Source organism: Myodes glareolus, chromosome 2 (assembly GCF_982192425.1).
Source record: "Myodes glareolus chromosome 2, mMyoGla1.1, whole genome shotgun sequence".
Lineage (NCBI taxonomy): Eukaryota > Metazoa > Chordata > Mammalia > Rodentia > Cricetidae > Myodes > Myodes glareolus.
The window spans coordinates 8,403,332-8,423,355 of record NC_142027.1 but is presented as its reverse complement, the minus strand read 5'-3'; the positions used below and the strand labels follow the sequence as shown (position 1 = coordinate 8,423,355).

The following is a 20,024-nucleotide window of genomic DNA, read 5'->3' as shown; positions in this document are numbered from 1 at the left end:
TCGCTTATTAGAAGTTATGGCCATCTTGGCCATGATGAACTAAACTGTCAGAATGATTTTGGTTTGCATTTCCCTGATGGTTAAGAATGCTAAATACTTTTCATAATTTAGTAGACATTTGTAATCCTTCTTTTGAGAGCTGCCAATTCACATTATTAATCTTCTTGGTTATTAATTTCTTGAGTCTTTAATATGCTCTAGATATTAATCCCCAGGGGTAGATTTTCCCCTACTTTTTCTGCTGTGCAGGAACTTTTCAGTTTCATGCACTTTCATTGGTCAATTCTCGCAATAGTTTCTTGAGCTACTGAAGTCATCTCCTGAGTCTGTATCTTGAACTGTGTTTCAAGATTTCAGGTCTTACATTAAGTCTTACGATCGACCTTTATACAGGGCAAGAGGCAGGCCCACCTCAATCTTCTGCATGTGGGTGTCCAGTTTCCCAGCACTATTTGTTGACAAGACTGTCTTTCTGCCGATATGTTGTGGGCACTTTTGTTGAAAACCAGATGAGTGTGGCTGTGTGGGTTTACTTCTCAGTCCCCTCCTCTGCCCCGTTACTCTACATGTCTGTTTTTGTGCTGGCCATGCCGTTTGGGTTTGTGAGATTTTGTTACTGACATGGTTAAAAAACAAAAACAAACAAACAAACCTTTAGTTCATCAATTGATGTTATTTGTATTACTTAATTGTTTTGTGCTAGCATTTCATTTTGTTGTTTGAATTGTAATTTGAATATAATTGTGCAGAACTGCCAAAACTAAGTAAATCTAGAGAGCAAGAGGTGTTCTGTGAGGTATGGATCCTGTTTTCTCCTCCATTCTTTCCTTCCTCTAAGAAATCATCGTGTTTAGTGTTTGTTTGTTTAGTAATTTCTATGTGAAAATATAATCAAATGTGTATACCTGCGCGAACATGAAACACATTGTGTGTATTCTCTCATGCTTCTCTCAAGTTTGATCTCTGGAAGTGGACCTCCATATGTGGAGTGGTGATGTTTGACACCCGCATCACGCACGTAAATAAACAATCAAATGTGTGACAGAAAGATGCCTACACACCCATGTTTATTATGGCTTTCCACAGTAGCCAAACTATGTGGAATGGGCTTAGATACCCATAAATGGATGAGCAGATAAAGAAAATATCACACATGTACACACACAGGCACATACTCTCATTGCCCCCTCCAGGCAATGGAATGTTATTCGCCCTTTAGAGGAAATGAAATTGGGCCTGTGAGGTGGCTCAAGGTGTATAGTGGTTTGAATGACCCCTTATGGTCTTGGATATTTGAATGCTTGATTAATGATGCTGATGGGGAGATTTAGATGGCATAGCCTTGCTTGAGGAACCATATCTCTGGGGGTGAGCACTGAAATTAAAAGCCTTGTGCCATTGCCAGTTTGCTCTCTCTGCTTCCTGCCTGGAGATGTGCTGACTCGGCTTCCTGCTCCTGCTGCCCAGCACCATCATGCCTCCCCATCATGACGGACTCTTACTCCTCTGGGACGGTGAACCAAAGCAAACCCTTCCTTCCGTCTGTAAGAGTCTGGTCATGGTGTCTTATCCGAGCAGCAGAAAAGTAACTGGCACAGGTCATAATGGTGCCTGCTGCCAAGCTTGCCAGCCTGGGACCCGCGTAGAGGAAGGGGAGGACCGACTCCTGTCACATGACCGCTTTGGCACCCACACCACACACCCACATGAGTAAATAAATGCATACATACATACATGCATCATGCACAATACATGCATGCATGCATGCATACATACAAAATTCCTTTTTGAAGAATGAAGCACGAGGTTTGCGGGAAATGGATGGAACTGGAGAACCATGTTAATTAAGACAGACTAGGGGAGACAGGCGTCACATTCCCTGAGTATACATAGAAGAAAAACAAAATACCTAAAGTAGGAGAGTGTTGGGGAGTAAGAAATTCACGTGGGAGGGAGGCTGTAAATGCAGACTGCCTGGGCAAGGAGACACAAAGGACGTTACAGACGTGTACCAATGTGTTATAAGATACCTGTCGTTTTGTGTAATCTGTGTACATTAGTAGGAAGTAAATACACAAGAGAAGTTGATTGGTGTTGAGATGCAATCGTCCTCCCCTTAACAAACCACGAGAAATTGTCCTTCCCTTCCTTCCTTCCTTCCTTCCTTCCTTCCTTCCTTCCTTCCTTCCTTTCCTTCATCCCTCCCCATTTCCTTTACCTATTAATTGTGTAAATTGTGGAAGGACCACAGTGTCCCCACCATCTTGTAGGAAGAGTCCACGAGTCCTTGCAGAAGGGACAGGACTCAGGCCACAGCGAGAGGGAGACTGGAGGGACCCTAGCTTCCCCAGGAGGAACAGGACAGGCCTCAGCATGAGAACCCAGCATGGCACCCCTGTGAAGAGGGGCTTGTATTTCAGCAGAGACAGAGCTTCAGGAGTTGCGGCCTGAAGGCGAATGTGAACAAAATAATCCCACACTAGCCCTAAACTGAGTATAATAACGGGTTCTTTATTTAGGGGGGACTCACAGATCACAGGCCTCCATACGAACTGGGAAATGGAACCAAACCCAGCATCCAGGTGAGAGAGAGGAGAAAGAGAGAGAGCAGGCAGGTGCACCTTGGTACCCCAGGCCATGCCCAACCTGGTCCAACCTCTCAAAGGCCATTGGCTAAAGGAGGGTCCCCATCAGTGGCCTTTCCCTTCAGGTTGAGGAAGAGGTTTTCGCTTCCACAGGCCTGCGGCCTGACCACACTTCAGTTTCCCTCAGTTTTGTGAGGTTCATGCGCACGCTGCCTGTGAAGTCAGTGTTAGTGGAAACCACCCCCTTCCTGATGCTTATTGTCCACCACCCCCAGCTGGTGTCTGCTCCCTTGATTGTCTTCAGCGAGGACCGTGGGAGGCTTTGTTAGACAGAGAACCCCTCATTCCTTATTCTTGGTCTTGGCCGTTTCTCGGCCACTGACCCCACACTATGTCTTGGTTTCAAGTGCCACGTCCCCAAGCTGTGCCAGGGTTGGGACTTCTCTGTCTCTCTTCCGATTGCAGAGGCTGTGCCGCCGTAAAATCCCACTCCAGCAACAATCTCCTCCCCGAATAACGTCTGTTGTTAAAGCACACTTTAAAAACTATCGTCAAATACCTGTGTTCCACTACTTCCCTAGACTCCAGGGGACTGGAATCTGATGGTTCTGTGGGAGCTGCAGACTCTATCCAGGGGACCGTGGGGTTAGAGAGACTCAAAGTGGTGACCGAAAGTCAGTGAGAGTAGATGGGGCGCGGGGGAGGCGGAGGGGGAGGAGACCAGCTGGTGGCTCTTTGTGTGAATGAAGCCACAGCTCAAGAGACAGTGCTTCCCAGAGTGACGTTACTAGGCCTCCCTGTGTTGATGCTGTCCACACATCCTGGTTGCCAAGTGGTCAGTCTGTCCTTTCACACACCTGAGGAATGACAGTACTCCCTGCTGGTTTAGGTCTCCTGGGGCTAGAGGGCAGATAGGAAATGTTCTATAAAGACTGTGTGTTGAGGCTTGGCCACCATCCTGTAGGGCCACCGGGAGTGGAGGAGCTTTCAGGAGCTGTCAGAAGTGTGCTAGGTGACATAGAAACTCTGGTCTGTGTGCCTGTTCTGTCCTGGTCCTTCTGTCTCTGTGCGTCTTCCTTCCTCCCTCTCTCTCTCCCTCCCTTCCTCCCTCTCTCTCTCCCTCCCTTCCTCCCTCTCTTTCTCCCTCCCTTCCTCCCTTCCTCCTTGTTTTGAGCAGGTTCCCCACCACAGTTCCCTCCTTCAATACACTCTGTTGTCAATCCTCACATTAAGTGTGCAGATTCACATCTACAAGGATGGCAAAGGAAGGCCTGGGCCAAACCACACACAGCTGCCCTCAAAAAGGCTGTTGGTGTGGGACAGTGATCTGTATTCTGTCAATTATATTTTAAATAAATGCTGACTGGCCATTAGCCAGGCAGGAAGAATAGGCGGGAAAACCAGACAGGAAGTAGAGGTGGGGCAATGAGAACAGGAGTATTCTGGGAAGAAGGAAGCTCTTTCCGCAGTCCTGCCCAGGTCACAGAAGAAGCAAGATGTGATCTACCCCACTGAAAAAGGTACCAAGCGATATGGCTAACATAGATAAGAATAATGGGCTAATATAAGTTATAAAAGCTAATACAAAGCCTGAGCTAATGGGCCAATCAGTTTTATAACTTATGTAGACCTTCTGTGTGATTTTTTGGGACCTAACAACTGTGGGAACTGGACAGGACAGAAATCCCAACAAGCAGGCCCTCATATTACAGGCTGTGGTCTTTGCTACTTGGTATTCATATGTCTGGTTCCTTACCAGTTCAATAAGCAAGTTAGCATTTCATGGTGGGTGCATCTGATAAAACAAACAAACAAACAAAAAACCCAACAAGAATAAGAATTTAATATAAAATGCACAAATTCAGTTGCCTTTGGGGCTATGTTAGAGCAAGATAGGGCTTGGGGTTGAGGTAAGCCAGTCAAGGGAGGACTCCTGGGAGGATCCCTGGGATCCTGGAGCTTTGCCGAGTGTCACTCAGAGGTCACAGTACTTAGAAACTAGTCATACAAAACACAAAAGCATCCAAACCCCCACTAGGCCCCAGGCAGCTGCCACTATAAACAGATGTGTACTGTGGCTAGCTTGTCACTGCACAGCCCCAGCCCCACTGTTTGGAAGCCATAACACTTACTGATTTAATCAAACCACACTGAGCTTTGCACTGTTGGGGTTCCCAGGGGCAGCAGAGCAGGGGAGTGAGGTCAACCCCGGGGATTGCTCAGGTCCAAGCCTTTGTGGCCCACTGCCTGGGCACTGGAGTCTGCTGGGCTGAGACTCTGCAAGCCAGCTCCAGCTCAGTCAGCCCCACAGCTACGGCCCCCACAAGACACCTTCAGGGGACAGTTGACCCAAGAACCTTACAGCTTCCCTAACCAAGAGCCTCTTCCAACCATAGAGGACATCTGCCCTTGCCTGGCTTCCTTGGTGGCTCCTTTGGTGGCATTATCCCTGTCCCGTGTGGGTCTGACTTTTGACAAGAAGGAAGAGATCCTGAGAACAAACCGAACTTATAGCTCAGCAGACAGCCCTGCCCCCCCCCCGTGTGTGTGTGTGTGTGTGTGTGGCTGGCTGGCTGGCTGCTGGACCCTTCCAGTCTCCCCAGATGTGCGATGTGCTCATGGGGTGATATTTCCAATGAGAAAGTGGCTCTGTCATGGGAGATCATCGTACAGCCGTGCAGGCCCAGCTGCTAGGGACTGGGAAGCAATATGTTAGTCCTGGGAGTGGCTCTCCCCTCTTTACCTGTTATCTAGTAATCAATCCCTGCGGCCCATGTTATTGAAATAAACATCATCACCCTGTTTACAAAGCAGACAGAGAGAGGCCAAGTGCCCTCCCTTCTCTTCTCAACTGAGAGCAAACTCCTTGACATTTTAAAAGGAAACCCTTTAAAGGAAGCACTAGTGTAAAGTGTGCTTTCCAGAATGAGGATCGTTGGTCAGGACAAGGAGCATCCTCCCATCTTCAGGACCTCTCATGATGTCACACAGAGAACAGGAGGGCTGGACTCAGTAGGAGCTCAGACTCAGCCACCAGAGATTTGATATTCCTCTTTCTTATGAGCCCATAAGAGTATGGGAGTATCCATGTGTATAAGGATGTGTGTGTGTGTGTGTGTGTGTGTGTGTGTGTGTATGATATATCGATGTATATACATATGTATATGCATATATGTGGGGATGTGTTAACATATGTGAGTACGTGTCTGTGTGTGGAGATGAGAGTACACATGTACACATGAATGTGGACGTGTATGTGTCTTTATGTGTGTAGGCGTATGTGAGACTGTAAGTACCTTAGCCTGTGGGTGTACACACAACCCTCATGAATATCCTGTCAGCTGACCTTAGTGTGAGGATGCCTTCCTGAGGCCTGCAGCCCTTCCTGGCCCTCTTCTCATGACGTTCCCAGCTGCCTGGCCTAGGAATTGGAAAAGGTGGAGCCTGACCTGTGTCAGAAGCTAAATGAGCAGAGCCAGGGAGCGAGCCGGTAGGCAGTGTTCCTCCGTGGTCTCTGCGTCAGTTCCCTCTTGAGTTCCTACCCCGACTTTTCTCAGTGATGAACTATGACCTAGAAGTGTGAGCTGAAAAGGAGCCTTTCTTCCCCCGAGTTGCGCTGGTCATGGCGTTTATTATAGTAACAGAAAGCAAGCTAGGCAGATGTAATAGAAACGTCACAGGGCTTCAACATCTGACAGACTTCGCCCTGAAGCCTCTGTTGGCTGTGTGACAGTATACAAATGGCTTAGCTTCTCTGCATCTCGGCTTCCTTGAACCTCCTTTGTGGCATCTGTGAGCGGGTGGTCAAGGCTGGTGTGTGTCACTACACCAGCACTGCGTAAGACCCTTCAAACTAGACCCCTCCCTCTGTTGTACCTTAAAGGGTTAATGGCTGCCAACGTAGACTTAATGGCCCCTGTGCCCTTCCCACAGAATCCCTTTAGCCCATGTGTCCCTTTGGCCCATGTGAACGATATCCCCCAAGAACATTCCTGCTCTGAGTTTACACTAAACGACATATTCCGTCATGGCCCACTGCTGGGTCCAAGGTGTGTCTGTGTTGTGTGTGGTTTATGTGTGAAGTGTTCCCCCCTTCCATGGACTCGTGTTTTGTAAATTTTATCCCTAGATGATGGTGCATTCTCAGACATGGTGTATAAACTTTGTGGGAAGTGGGTCCCAGGAGGTGTGCCTCTGTAGGTTTTACCTGGTCCCCAGTCCTTCTCTTGCTGCATCCTACCTGCCATGAGGGGAAGATGCACCCTCACAGACTCCCGCAACAGGTCACACAGGGGTAGGAGCGTCCTGCCACCATGATGTTCTGTCCAAGTGCCTGGGTGACTCTGGACAAACCCTCTCCAGCTGGGATTCCAAATTAATCCTTTCTCCTTGAGGTTATTCTTTCCCAAGTGTTTTGGTCACTAAGACCAAAGCAACATGGCCTGTGTCCTCCAAGTCATTGTAAACCTCAGGATTCTTTCTTGGACCCCTGGAGACTTGGATTATGAGAGGGACCAGCCTTTGTCCTGCCCCTCCGGGGCTAGATCAGCTTCACCCTTGACAGAAATCTTGTCTGGCCCTAGTGTGAGGCAGAGTGGGATCAAGCTGGCCCCTGCTTCATGTGTGATTTTACTAATTAAGCTTTTCAGGGTACCCCGTGTGACATGTATTTGTAACTAGGGGCTGTGGAACAAAGAACCCACCTGGCTTGAAGAGAAGGTGGCTCCCAGCTGCCTATGTACTGATGAGACTGGTCCATGCCTGAACAAACTGGGGGCCACTGTGTGGAAGGTGATGATGGCCTTTCACAAGCCAGGAGGACAACCACTGTGACTCAGACAGCACCTCCTGACAAGGGACAGTGGCAGTGTTCATATTCTCTGAAGAGCTCCAGGCCTGTGAGCACATGGCAGGGCAGACGTGACAAACGACTGTGCCCGACCTCTTCCACGGTGTCGAGTTTTCAGAAGTGTCTGCTCACTGCATGGATGTTGAGACTGGATGGCATGCGTCTCTTTTCCTGCCTTTCTTGAAAAGAAACCAATCTTTTCAATTCTGTTGTAATTTGTTATTGGGAATCTCATACGTACATCCTGGCAGGGTCCATATATCCTGGACAAGAGTCCCTATGTCCCACACTGATGTTACCCCTGCCAGGTTTGGGAGCTGATGGCAGTGTCCATGAACTCCATAGAACTGAGAGGACAGTTGTTTATAAATGTGATCTGCTCTGACTCTTGGCTCTGTGGGTATTTACTCAGTGCCGGGGCCCTGGGATACTCCTGGAGGGAACCTCTGCAACCCCTAACTGCTGGCCAGAATTACCTGCCTCCCTACTGCTCCTCTGAGAACCTCTGTGTGGTGTGTGTTTGTGTGTGTGCATGTGTGTGTGTGTGTCTGTGTGTGGTATGTAGGTACAAATACACCACAGATATATTTACACACGTGTACACACGCACACACAGAGAGATCTGTGTAGAGACAGACTGAATTGTGTGTGTGTGTGTGTGTGTGTGTGTGTGTGTGTGTGTGTGTGTTTGTACACAAGAAAGTGGAAGACGGCTGTGAGGGAGGATGCAGAGATCTAAAGGCAGGGAAGCAAGAGAAGGTGACAATGTGTGACATGAAAGCAGGACGCTCTTTGGAAAAAGGAAGGGGCCAGCAAGAGAAGAGCAGGGACTGAGGGAGCATCAACAAGATCATAGTATAATGGTGTATGGAAACAGAATAAGTACATTTGAGTGCTAACTAAAATTTAGTTCAAAAGGATCTGAATTCTGAAAATGCCACGTACTAAAGCCATCAACACCGTCATTGTCATTGCTGCTGTCACCACCCAGCAGCATTCGCTGTGCCCATTGTCACCACCACCACCACCACCACCACCACCACCATCGTGTGTGTACTTTGCATTTCCAAACCCAGGCACATGCAGGATCTCCCTAGTGCTTATCTGCGTGGCACAGCGGGCAGCTCTGGCACCCTTCTCGTCAGGTGACCTGTAAGCTGAGTTTCACAGAAGTGCAGTGATAGGTTCTCAGATGTCAGAACCAGGCTAACCACGCCCAGACCAGAGCCTGGGGTTCCTGAGTCCAAAATGACTGTTTGTTCAATGTACCCAACTCTTCCAGAGAAATGGAAGAATTCTTAGCTTCGGCTATGAACAACTTTGGTCCTAAATTCAAGGGAGTAAGTCTTTAAAATGAAGTCACTTTGGGGGATGATCCTAACTCCCACATGTTCCAGGTGATCAACTGCCACTCAAAAAAGGATACGATCCCTAGAAGGTGAACGTTAATCCCAAGAATTTGACTCCAGCCTTCACCCATGTCAAGTCTTCACCCATGACAAGAAGCCATCCCTTTGCCCTCAGGAGTATCCTGAATCCCCTGAGAACCCTGAGTCTCCCTCTGACCTATGGCTTCTATTGTTTCTTCTTATACCAGGAAAATCTGAGCCATAAGCTGCTGGTGACTCTTCATACTCAGAAGTGTCATGGCCAGAGATGCTCACCCTGCCCTAATCCAGGGCTCAGTTCCTTCTTCAAGATCCCAGGCAGGTCCCAAACTCCTCCACCTGCAAAACAGCTGAGGCCTCCCAATGTAGTCTGTTGGCCTTGACTTTCAAGGGACCGCCTGGGTTCCTGTGTGGAGCCTGCCACCTTCACCCTTTGGTTCTGGGTCGTCTTGATGAGGCTGAAGGGCAGCCGTATTGTGGATGATCAGGGAGCACTTTACCACCTTGCTCTGAAACCCTTTCCTTTTGAGTTCAGAAGTTAAGTTTGCATAATAAATGTCCTCCAGGGACCTCTCGTTTTTCCTGAGGATGTTTCTGGCCAGCCGGAAGACAAAGATCACACCATAGATCCCAATGATGGTGAGGATGTACCAGGTGGCACTGGCCGCGTCTGGTGGCCTCAGGGTCCTGGTGGAATTGGTGCTGTCCCTCCCCTCCACAGGGTCATGCAAGAAGGAGTTGGATTGGGTCTGGTTGAAGGCATCCTGGGGTTTCCATTTGATCACTGGGAAACAGAAAGGCCAGATGAGACAAAGTGTTCTGGGTAAGAGTGGAGGCCCATATCCAAAACCACAGAGGACTGAGTGCTCAGGACAGCTTTTGGAGGCTTTCTGTGTGCAAAGTGAGAACCTGTCAACTTATGTGCCACACTCCTCAAAAATCAACAGTTCAAAAGACGAGTTTTTTACTACAACATCATCAAGTTTAACCACACTTCAAATTGTTTAAATGTGTTTGCATGTCAGAAAACCAAAATATAGGAGACCAAAGAGATGGCTCAGTGGGTCAGAATGTGTATTGCTTGCAGAGGATCTGAATTCAGTTCCCAGCACCTATGTCAGTTGGCTCTCAGCTCCAGGGATCCCATGCCCTCTTCTGTTCTCCTTGGACACCTGTTCGTGCACAGTGACACAGCCATCAACACATAATTGAAAAATTAAAGCTTAAAAATGTACAAATGGCAAACCATAGAAACTGCCAATTTTACTGCCAATTTTTTAATCAGCCTTCAGTCCTAAAAGAAGAAAAAAATCTCAAATCTCAGCAGGAAAATGTGCAATCAGATCACAGGAAAAAAGAAGGAGGACCTTCAATAAAGAGGAAAACGTCACCATGAGGGAAGTGGGAATAAAAATGGAACATTTTTCATCAGCTTGTGCCACTTCAGAACTCCGTGTGTGTGTGTGTGTGTGTGTGTGTGTGTGTGCGCGCGCGCGCGTGTGCGCGTGCTTGTGCGTGTGTGTGTGCGTGTGCGTGTGCGTGTGTGTGTGTGTGTGTGTGTGTGTATGGGGTAACAAGGCCCTGCTGTCAAGCGCCAATCTATCCCATCAATACAGAAGGCTTCCTGGCAAGCTCTATTGACATTCAAGATGCACTTACCTTTGACTCTGCCACTTGTCCTGAGCAGCTGGTCCTAAAGATGCTCTCGTACGGTCTGAAGTGCAGAACCAGGCCCTGCACCAGCCGTGTAGGTGTATGTGCAAAAGAAACACTGAGCCTGTCTTGAATACCTAAGGGCCTCGCTCCTCTTACACAGTACATTGTGACAACTGTCTGTGTAGCAGTTACAACTGGTCACACAGGAGACTGTGCACAGGGTATTTTCAAATTTTATATCATTTTACATAAACGACTTAAGCATTCATAGATTCTCTAAGTGTGGGAACCCTGGATCCAGTCCTCCAAGGCTATGGAGGAACTCTCGGATAACTAAGCCATTCCACCCCACGTGAGGGTGAAATACATGTGGAATTTCCACGCAGAGGAGCCCTGAAGAGATTTTTAGATCTAAACATTAATCAGTGAAGACTAAGCTAAAACAGACACAGTGTAGAAACCTGTGGGTGCATTTACTGCTCTTAGTTTATGAGCGTACATACTCAAGCAGATTCCCTTCCCTGTCACAGACACCTGAGGTAGTGAGTTTATGAAAAGGAAAGGCCATTCAGTCCCAGAGTTGCAGGGGTTTCACCCACAGTCACTTGGTTCCATTGTTTCCATGTCTGTGGCAGAGCAGCACGCATGGAGGGAGTGTGTGGAGGAGGAAGGGGCTCTCCATATGGTGGCCAAGAAAGAGAACCAGTGGCTGGATTTCCAAAGGTCAAGGTCACTCTTCCAGTGACCCAATGTCCTTCTACTAGGTTCCACCAGCTCCCAGCAGCACCAGTGACCACTCCTCCAAACCACAACAGTATAACTGGGAGAATACACAAGAAATGAGTGCCCCTGGGAGAAGGGAACTGGGGGTGCGAGATGGACTTTGTGCACTTTGGTTATGCGGTATGTACTTAGTTTTAAAAATAAGTTAATTTTCACAAACAAGAAGTACAAGTTGCCTTTTCTGGTCTCTCTGGGTCTGGGCAAAGAGATTGCATGCTCTTGTCTGCTGGGAAGATTAAGGTCTCAGCTGCTGTTTAACTCAGAACTGTTCTCTGCTGAGGAAGTTGGAGAAGCCACATCCCCCAAGTGACTTTGCTGGCTTCAGCTCAGGCTGTGGGTCGACCACACGGTCTCATACCACACCCTGGACATTTGTTTCCTGCTCTCTCTGTTTTCTAAAGCACGACATCAGAGTTTTGTTTGAAATCAGAGTTTCTTGGCAGAACGAGTGGATGCTCTTACTTATTTTACATAAAGGACGGTTTAAATGTGAATCTTCGAGCCACAATCAAAGCCCAGGACCAATAAGATTAGACTCTCATAACTGTAGCTTCTGGAAGCATTTCTGTGCTGCTGGTTGAATAAATAGTTTGAGACCTTGAAGGAGCTCAAGGGGGAAAAATCCTCACAATTCTATTTTTTTAAAATAGCAAATCAACCCTAAAAGAATACAGTAAGTTTTGATTAGCGTGAGAGAATTTTTTAAACTTAAAATGCATGTATAAACCTATAGGACTTCCTGGAAAATGCTAGAATGCTGTTATATATTCAAATACAGAATAGAATCTACCCAGCTAAGAGCTACAGACATTCAGTTGCTTTCAAGCCAGCCTACTCTGAATTTGAAAGAAACTAACTCTATTGATGATGCAATCTGCGTGCTTTGTCTGTGTAGGGTGACAGTAAACTAGCTTGTATTTTAAAGGATGAATATGTCCTGTGGCAGGGCCTTGCCCACTGACACCTGTTGTTCACTGGTGTAAAATAAACGAGACAGTCGCTCCCACTACTCACCGTCCATGAGCTGGTCTTGGCCTTGACTCTCAGGAGGCAAATTCAAGGGGCTGCCCCAGAGGGGAGAGGAGACAATGACAGGCTCCGTCCTGCAGGTCACAGCCCCAGTGTTCCCAGGCGGCACCCTGAGCACTGCAGAGCAAACCCAAACAAAACCTAGCCCATTGCAAGTGAAGACTTCTCTTCTGAAGCGCAGCAGAGGGTCTGAGTGAGTCCTCTGTGCCACGTGAGACAGCGCCAGCCACCTGTGGCTTGTTAGGTCCAAACCAAAGGACTCTTCAGTTTGTTTATTTTAAATGCAGGTTCTAGAAAGCCTGTAGCCCTCTGCAGGGTGTGTGGGAAGCTGGCAATGCTGAGTCGTTCTCTCTGAGACTGGCTGACCAGTCCAAGCTGGATGGTTCCTGCATGGCCCTATCCTGCATTGCCCTGTTGCGGGTGTGGCCACTGCCCAAGTGCAGCAGAGGTCCATTGTCACGGGGTAAGTGTCCAAGTGCAACAGAGGCCCCTTGTCACAGGAACAGGAAGACTCATGGCCAAGTGTCACCAGCTTCCTCTCTGGCAATCTCCCGGATGAAGACATGCAGCAAGAAGGAACGGGCCCAGGACAGCATGTGGGAACCCCTAGGAGGAGCTGGTGAGTGTACTGGCCAGGGTTCTCTAGAGGAGCAGCTAATAGAAGAAGAGCATGCAGGAAAAGGGTTTTCACGGCGGCTTACAGGATGTGACCGGGGCAGTCCAGCAATGGCTGCCCCACATTGGAGAGGCCAAGGTCCTGTCATTGCAGAGCAGTCCTGACCTGGCACCGAGGTCCTGGAGAATTGCTGGAGAGCTGCTGGCTCTAACATTGGTGATGAAACGCCACAGCAATAGGGTAGGTGGACTCGCCAACAAGCGTGAAGGCAAGCAGGCGAAAACCAAAGTGTGTCTTTTCCATATCTTCTCACCGGGCTACCACCAGAAGGTGTGGCCCAGGTGTAGGGCGAGTCTTCCTGCCTCAATAATATGATGAAGAAAACCCTCACAGGAGTGCCAGGCAGGCTGGGCTTTAGTCACGTTGACAGCCAGTGTTAGCCATCACAAGTCCAACCCTTGTCAACTTGACACACAGTGTTGTCTCCTTATGTCAACATTAAGTGGGCCATAATTCCACCTCTCACGAGATAAGACTATATATATGACTATAGACATATCATATGCTTTAGGGTGGGTGGCAAAGTCCCTTGAGGATGCCCAGGATTTTATAACTCACATATGACGATGTAGGTTTCCATCCCTTAACCACTGATATCATCTCAGTCCATGATCCAGACATGGATGAGAGGAAGCCCAACCAGCTCTCAGTGTTCCAGCATCCATATCGGTGACCTTTCTGGTGCTGCAGTACCGTGCCACGGCCGGGAGCAATTTCTGGAAGAGTTTGTTTGGACTTACGATTCCAGAGAGGGGAGTCCATAAAGGCAGGAGAGGCAGCCAGTGGCTGGAGCAGGAGGCTGAGAGAGAGAGAGAGGTCCCGTCTTCAGTCATAAACAAGAAGCAGAGACAGGGTGTGTGGTCTGGAAGTGGGGCAAGGCTGTGAACCCTCAAAACCTTTCCCCACTGAAGTGCCTCTTCCAGCAGGGACTACATCTCAGCAAACCCATGAAACCGCTGGGCAAAGGGTGCTAATATGAGTCCTGTTCAGTCAGGAAACCCTAGGGCGATGCTCTGTCTGCCTGAATCGGACCCACAGTGGCATTTGCCGTAGGACTGGATGTGGTCAGTGCTTGAGCCCACTTGAAACGAATGCTCACATCATGAGCGCTCACCAGTCCTGGGTGGCTCTGACTGCTAAAGAGTGTAAGTGAAGAGGGTCAGAATGGGGCAGGGAAGCCAGTCAGCCATCTGGAGGGGGACCCATGCTTGAGACAGTGGTGGCTTCAAGACAGCTCTGGAAGGGATGTACAGGATGTGGTTAATGGGCTGGATGCTGTAGCCTTTCCTTGTCTCTGCCAAGTACCTGGTAGAAACAGCTCAATGGGGAAAGGTTTATTTTGGTCCTTTTTGGTAGGGAAGGCATGGTCTAACACATTGGCCTATGATAATGGAGCTTGTGGTGGGACTCATTCTCCTCCTGATTGGCCAGGAAGTCACAGCTAGACTGGAAGTGGAGATGGGGAGGACCTGCCCCTGTTGACCTGGATCCTCTGACTAAGCCTGTGTCCCAGAGGTCCCACAACCTCCCAAGAGAGCGCCACCAGCTGGGGACCAAGTGTTCAAGCATATGAACAGACATTGTCTTTGCAAAAGATGGGTCCAGTCTGAGCGCCTGATCTGAGCTCGGCTGGAATCCGGGCTTTGCTCAAGTAACTCTAGTTTCAGAGGATCTGACACTTTCCTTTGGTCTCCACAAGCACCAAGCACATATGTGGTATACAAACATACACGCAGGCAAAACACCTATACACGCAAAATCATTTAAATTAGAAAAAAATAAAACAGTAACTCCCCTAGGTTGCTAGTAAAGCATTTGAAAGTACAGTCCCTGGAAAAGAACTTAGCAATTTCTTATTCAGTTAGGTGAATCCCTCCCAGCTAATTCCTCTCCTAGGCATGTCCACACAATGCTTGCAGAATGCTAATTATAGTAATTATAGCCCAAGTCAGAGACAGTCAAGCAGACAGCAGTGTGTAGAATGTCCTCACAGAGAAATGCTGTTCAGAAACACACATGCAGGGACCTCAGAAGTATCACATCGTGTGCATGGATACAGCCACCAAGGACCACACACTGCTGAACGATTTAGATGAGACTTCTAGAAAAGGCAGTACCATTGGGATGGAAAGTGGAGCCATGATTACCAAGGGGAGAGAAAGATCATGGAAGGGAGCCTGAGGGTCACACTGGGATACATGCAAAGGGCCTGGGGGGACATAGTGAGCTGTGCTGAGAGTTCAGGGCTGTCTGTGTCCACTCCTGATGCCCGTGTTATGGTACGCACATTATAACCCAGTCAACTGGCCTTTGAACTTAAATTTAAGCACTAGTTACAAGTGTTTAGGGAATGAGTAGCAAAGCCAACCCTGATGAAAAGCTCATTAAAAAAATAAGAAGTGTAAGCGTAGATTTTAGAACCCAGAAAGACCCGGATAAACTAATAATCCATCTAAGATCTGATTTCCTTGTGGTAAAAAAGATCAAATGATCATAGGATTAACTTCCCTTTGTAACTGCGAAGGGATGGCCACTGAAACAGTGACGTCATGTGACCCCACACCCCACACTTTCCTTGTCTATGTAGATTTCAAAATATGGACCAAATGAATGGTTTTCAGAAAAACATAAATTATTAAAGATGCTCCCAAAGTAGCTTTAAAACTCAGAAATGTTGGTTATCAGAGAGAAGATGGGAGGGGGTTAACATCGCCACCCAGAGAATCCTGTGGTGCTTCCTCCTCAGAAGTCAGTCCTGCTGGTGCTCACTGGAGAATTTGAGTGGGGTCTTTATTTTGCTTTTTTAAGCACTAGAAATCATGAAGAAAGGAAATAAAGTTCCCCCTTCTTACCCCTTCCTCTTTTCCCCCCTTCCACACTTCCTTTGGCACTCCCTCTCTCTCTCTCCCCACTTCTCTCCCTCCCTTCCTTTTTCCCTTCCCTCCCTCTCTCTCCCTCCACCCTGCCCTTCCCTCCTTCCTGTATGTTGGGTAGACCTTGCACATGCTAGGCACATGCTCTAACACTCAACTAAGCCTCCAGCTCCATGATGTCTTTTCTGCAGATAATAGGAATATAAATACTGATGAAAACCATGTAGAGATTCTGTTTCACTGCTTGGAGTTGAGAAAAGATGTTCGTCGAGTGGACCTCCTCACGGCGCCGTCTCTCCAGGTGCTCACGAGCATTTACAGTGCCCAGAACCGTGTCCACACATCATGACAGCTCATGGATGTCACCTGTTGTTATGTAGGCTATTAAGAACAATGGACATAATTAAAATCTATAGCATGCATACCTTCTGGTCCATCATTCATCTTCTGGGAATTTAGGGTAACAGTGTGGGTGTGTTTACAGGACACTGGTGCAGATGTGGCTGTTGCCCACTGTTTAAAAGCCAAAGACAGGAAACCATCAAGAGAGGAGCATTCTGGGAGAGGGTATCCATATAGGCAGCTCCTCTGCTGGTGTTAAGGTAACCAGGGAGATGCTGGCACTGTTGGGTTTAGGAGGAGGACCGGTAAGCATGGTGCAGTGTGTGATGTGGACTAGACCACTGCTTGCATACATCACTGGACATTCCTGTATGTGCAAAAGTATTCCTAAAAGGAGAGAGAGCCTTCTGTTGCCCCCAGACTACATTCTTTCAAGGGACCTGTTTGTTTTGCCCTGTGTGCACTGCCCAGTGAAAAGGAGATGCTATTGTTTAGGAGTTCATAGGAACCTGTTAACCCTTGCAGGGAGTCACCCTTTTCTGTGTGTGTGGCAAATTCTTGCTTTTGAGCATTTAAAATCTGATCCCTTAGCCTTCAGTCTATGCTCTTGATCTGCATTTTCTTGCAGGAATGCTCTATGTAAGTTACAGTCTGTCCCCAGAAAGAGAATTAATAGACAGCAAAACAAACCATGCATGCAGGTTGCCTTGATTTCAACCTCCTCCCTCCCCCAAAACAACTTTTTGGAATTCAGTCATTCAGTCCCAATTTCAAGCCTTCCTAACACCTTGGATGCTGGTCTGGAATCTGTTTCTGAAACCAGAAATTGGGACCAGAATTCATGCACCACAGAGCTGGTTGGTGGCTGTGGATGCTCTTCCCCCTTGTGGCGAGAATGTGTTATAGCAACCAGGCCATTGCCACATGGGTGCGTGGTAGGATTCTCTATGTGGCCAGCACACAAAACCTCAACAGGCAGTCATGCAGGTGTCATGGTACATTGTCTATCAAAATAATTATTATATGTGGATTTTATACATGGACATGCAATAATAATTTTTGCAAATATTGTTGTAATAAAAATAGTTTTAAAACTTCAAAAAACAAATAGATAAAAACCAAACCAACCAAGGCAGGTGTGCATACACAAGCCACACACATAAACACCACCCAAATTCTGATATTTACAGGTGATAAAATTTATGCAAAGGATTGTAGGGTGTGTTCAGCCTGGTCCTTCCTCAGCCGGACAGTGTTCTCATCGTGACTTCCTTGCATGCCCTGGAATATGCACCACAGAACCTCCATGAGGCCAATTCTACATGACCACATAATAAATAAAAAAAAATCAGAATGGCTCTAGAATATGGCTTTGCCAAGTGCATTTTTTATAAAGAGCAAGATCATAAATAGTTTTGGATTTGTGATCCATAGAATCTTTTCTGTTGCTGCTTTTGTATGGGGTGTGGTATAGGTATGTGTCTATATGTGAACATGTGGATGTGTGGCCGTGTTTGTGCATGTGAAACCCAGAATCAGTGCCAGGTGTCTTCAGGGATCTATGCCTACCTTATTTTCCCCAGGTTTCTCATTGGTTGGCTTGGCACTCAATGTTTCAGATAGACTAGCTGGCTGGCAAGTCTCCAGGATCCCCGTGTCCTTGACCCCAACATGGTTCCAGGTATACATGAATACTTAGGATCTAAGCTGAGGGCCTCATGCTTGCCAAGGATTCAACTTAGATTATATGCAAATGACCATGCACGTGTTCCAATAAAACTTTATTTACAGAAACACCAGTTACATACCTACCAGGAAGGCCCAAATGTAGAAGGCTGACAACAGCAAAGTCTGAACCGGCACAGGCAACAGGAACTCTCATGGGGCACTTGTGGGGATGTGGGAAGGTACAGTCACATACCACAACAGTAGTGGCTTCCTATAGAACTAAGTACACTCTTGTCTGTGATCCAGCAGCTACAGCCCCTCAGCATGTTGAGAAGTTAAACACTTCTGCTCACAGATGTTTACCCACCATTGCACAAACTTGGGAGCAGCCAAGATGCTCTTCAAGCAGAAGAGTGGAGAAATAAACCATGTGCCTTCCGAGTATAGACTGTTATTTAGCTCAAAGAAGTGGGGGTGTCGAGCTATGAAAAGACAAAGGAAACTTAAAGCAGTTGCTGAATGAAGAAGTCGATTTAGAAAAGACAATGTGTTGTGTGATTCTAACTACGACACTGTGGGAAAGACAGAAAAAGTTCACAGGGTGGCAGGGAGGGGTGAGTGGGTGAAGCAAGGGCCCTAGAGGGCAGAGAACCAACTGTAATGTAACACCAGACACATGCCCACACCTATAAAGTACGTGATACCAAAAGTTAGCCTGTTATGGTTTGACTCTGAAACATTCCCCAAAGGCTCATCATTTGAATGCTTGCTCCACAAGTGGAGGGCCATGTGTGGGTGCCCGTGAAACCCTGAGGGGTGTGGTCTGGCGGGAGTAGGTGGCTGGAGATGGCCCTTTCAAGGTTACCCTGGTTCCTTCGGTCCTCTGTTTCCCGGTCTCTGGTGCAGTGAAGAGCCTCTACCATATCCCTGCCATCTTGTCCTCGCTGCGTGATGACTGGCATGTTCTGGGAACATGGGCCCGGGGCTGAGAGGTAGCCTAGTTGGCAAAGTGCTTGCCTTGCAAATGTGAAGATGTAGCTCCGATCCCAAGACCGCGTAAGAAATGCCAGGCATGGTGGCATGCACTTAAAATTTTAGTGCTGGCGAGACTGACTGGAGTGATGAAGAGGACAGAGCTCAGGTCCCCAAGAGAAATGCAGCTGTGGAGTCTCTGCAGAGCCCTGCAGCTGTGGGGTCTCTCTGCAGAGCCCTGCAGCTGTGGGGTCTCTCTCCATGCAGAACACCGATGGTCCTTGGTGGCTGAAAGGTCCCTTCACCTGGGAAGGAGGTTATTTTTCTGGGACTTGAAAGAATGATCAAACCATCCCTGAAATGAGAAGGGCTGGGGTTTCAGCAAAGAGATCTCTGCAACTTTCCCAGTACCTGAGCTATGACCCTCAGGTCCCTGCACAGAGGGATTATTCCCACACAACTGGAGAAGGTATGTCTTTTGGAACATCGGTACCATCTCCCAAGCACTGTTGGTTGATCAGAATTTCAGCCTCCCAACAGTGTCTAAAGGCTTTCAGAATACTTCACCCAAGAGCTCAGGCAGGGTTCTCTGTGCTTAGAGAAATATCCCCAAAATTACCACCAGGGGGCAGCCGCATCCAGAAGCCAGATGCACCTGTACAAAGACACCCCCCCACACACACACACACAAAATCTGTATTTTCTTTGTGATATGTGTCCACTACCTTCCTGACCTCAGGAAAACATGGGACCAGAACTCTCCTTTCCCATTTTGGTTCCTTTTATGCATCCAATGACTGCATACACAAGAAAGAGCCAACCCTATCGATCCATGCAGAGCGTGTGCACATGTCCTGGGTCCTCATGCCCGCCAGGATTTTGCTTCTTTCTTTTAGCCTGACTTGGTATTTATTATTTATGTCCCATTTGTTCCCATAAAGAGTCACCTACTGATGAGGACTCATGGTAGCTGCCCCCCCCCCCCCCGCCTATATATTCAGGAGATGGACTTGCTGGGACTATTGAATTACGATAGTGTTCCGAGGGGCCCCCACATCCAGATTCTAGGGAAAAGTTAAGTTGTTTCCAGGAAAATGGATGCAACTGGAGGCAACGGTATCACATCAGCCCCAGAAACACAGTATTGTAGGCTTCTCCTGGTTCCTGGACACGGAAGACTGGGTGTGTACTTGAGCAAGCTGC

General features: G+C 47.8%; 1 protein-coding gene and 1 long non-coding RNA gene across 2 annotated transcripts; one reads left to right on the top strand and one right to left on the bottom strand.

Moving 5' to 3' along the window:
* Positions 1 to 4,406: 4,406 nt before the first annotated feature.
* Positions 4,407 to 12,567, bottom strand: Smim34 (small integral membrane protein 34). The gene is made up of 2 exons (XM_048422868.3): positions 12,276 to 12,567; positions 4,407 to 9,606 (listed from the first exon to the last, which is right to left on the bottom strand). The coding sequence occupies exons 1-2, from the start codon at positions 12,280 to 12,282 to the stop codon at positions 9,209 to 9,211; spliced, it is 405 nt and encodes a 134-aa protein (XP_048278825.1). The 5' UTR covers positions 12,283 to 12,567; the 3' UTR covers positions 4,407 to 9,208.
* A 54-nt stretch (positions 12,568 to 12,621) lies between these two features.
* On the top strand, positions 12,622 to 16,261 carry LOC146895731 (uncharacterized). Its single transcript, XR_015000658.2, has 2 exons — positions 12,622 to 12,909; positions 16,031 to 16,261. It is a non-coding gene; the product is annotated as an uncharacterized LOC146895731 (long non-coding RNA).
* The last annotated feature ends 3,763 nt before the right edge of the window (positions 16,262 to 20,024 follow it).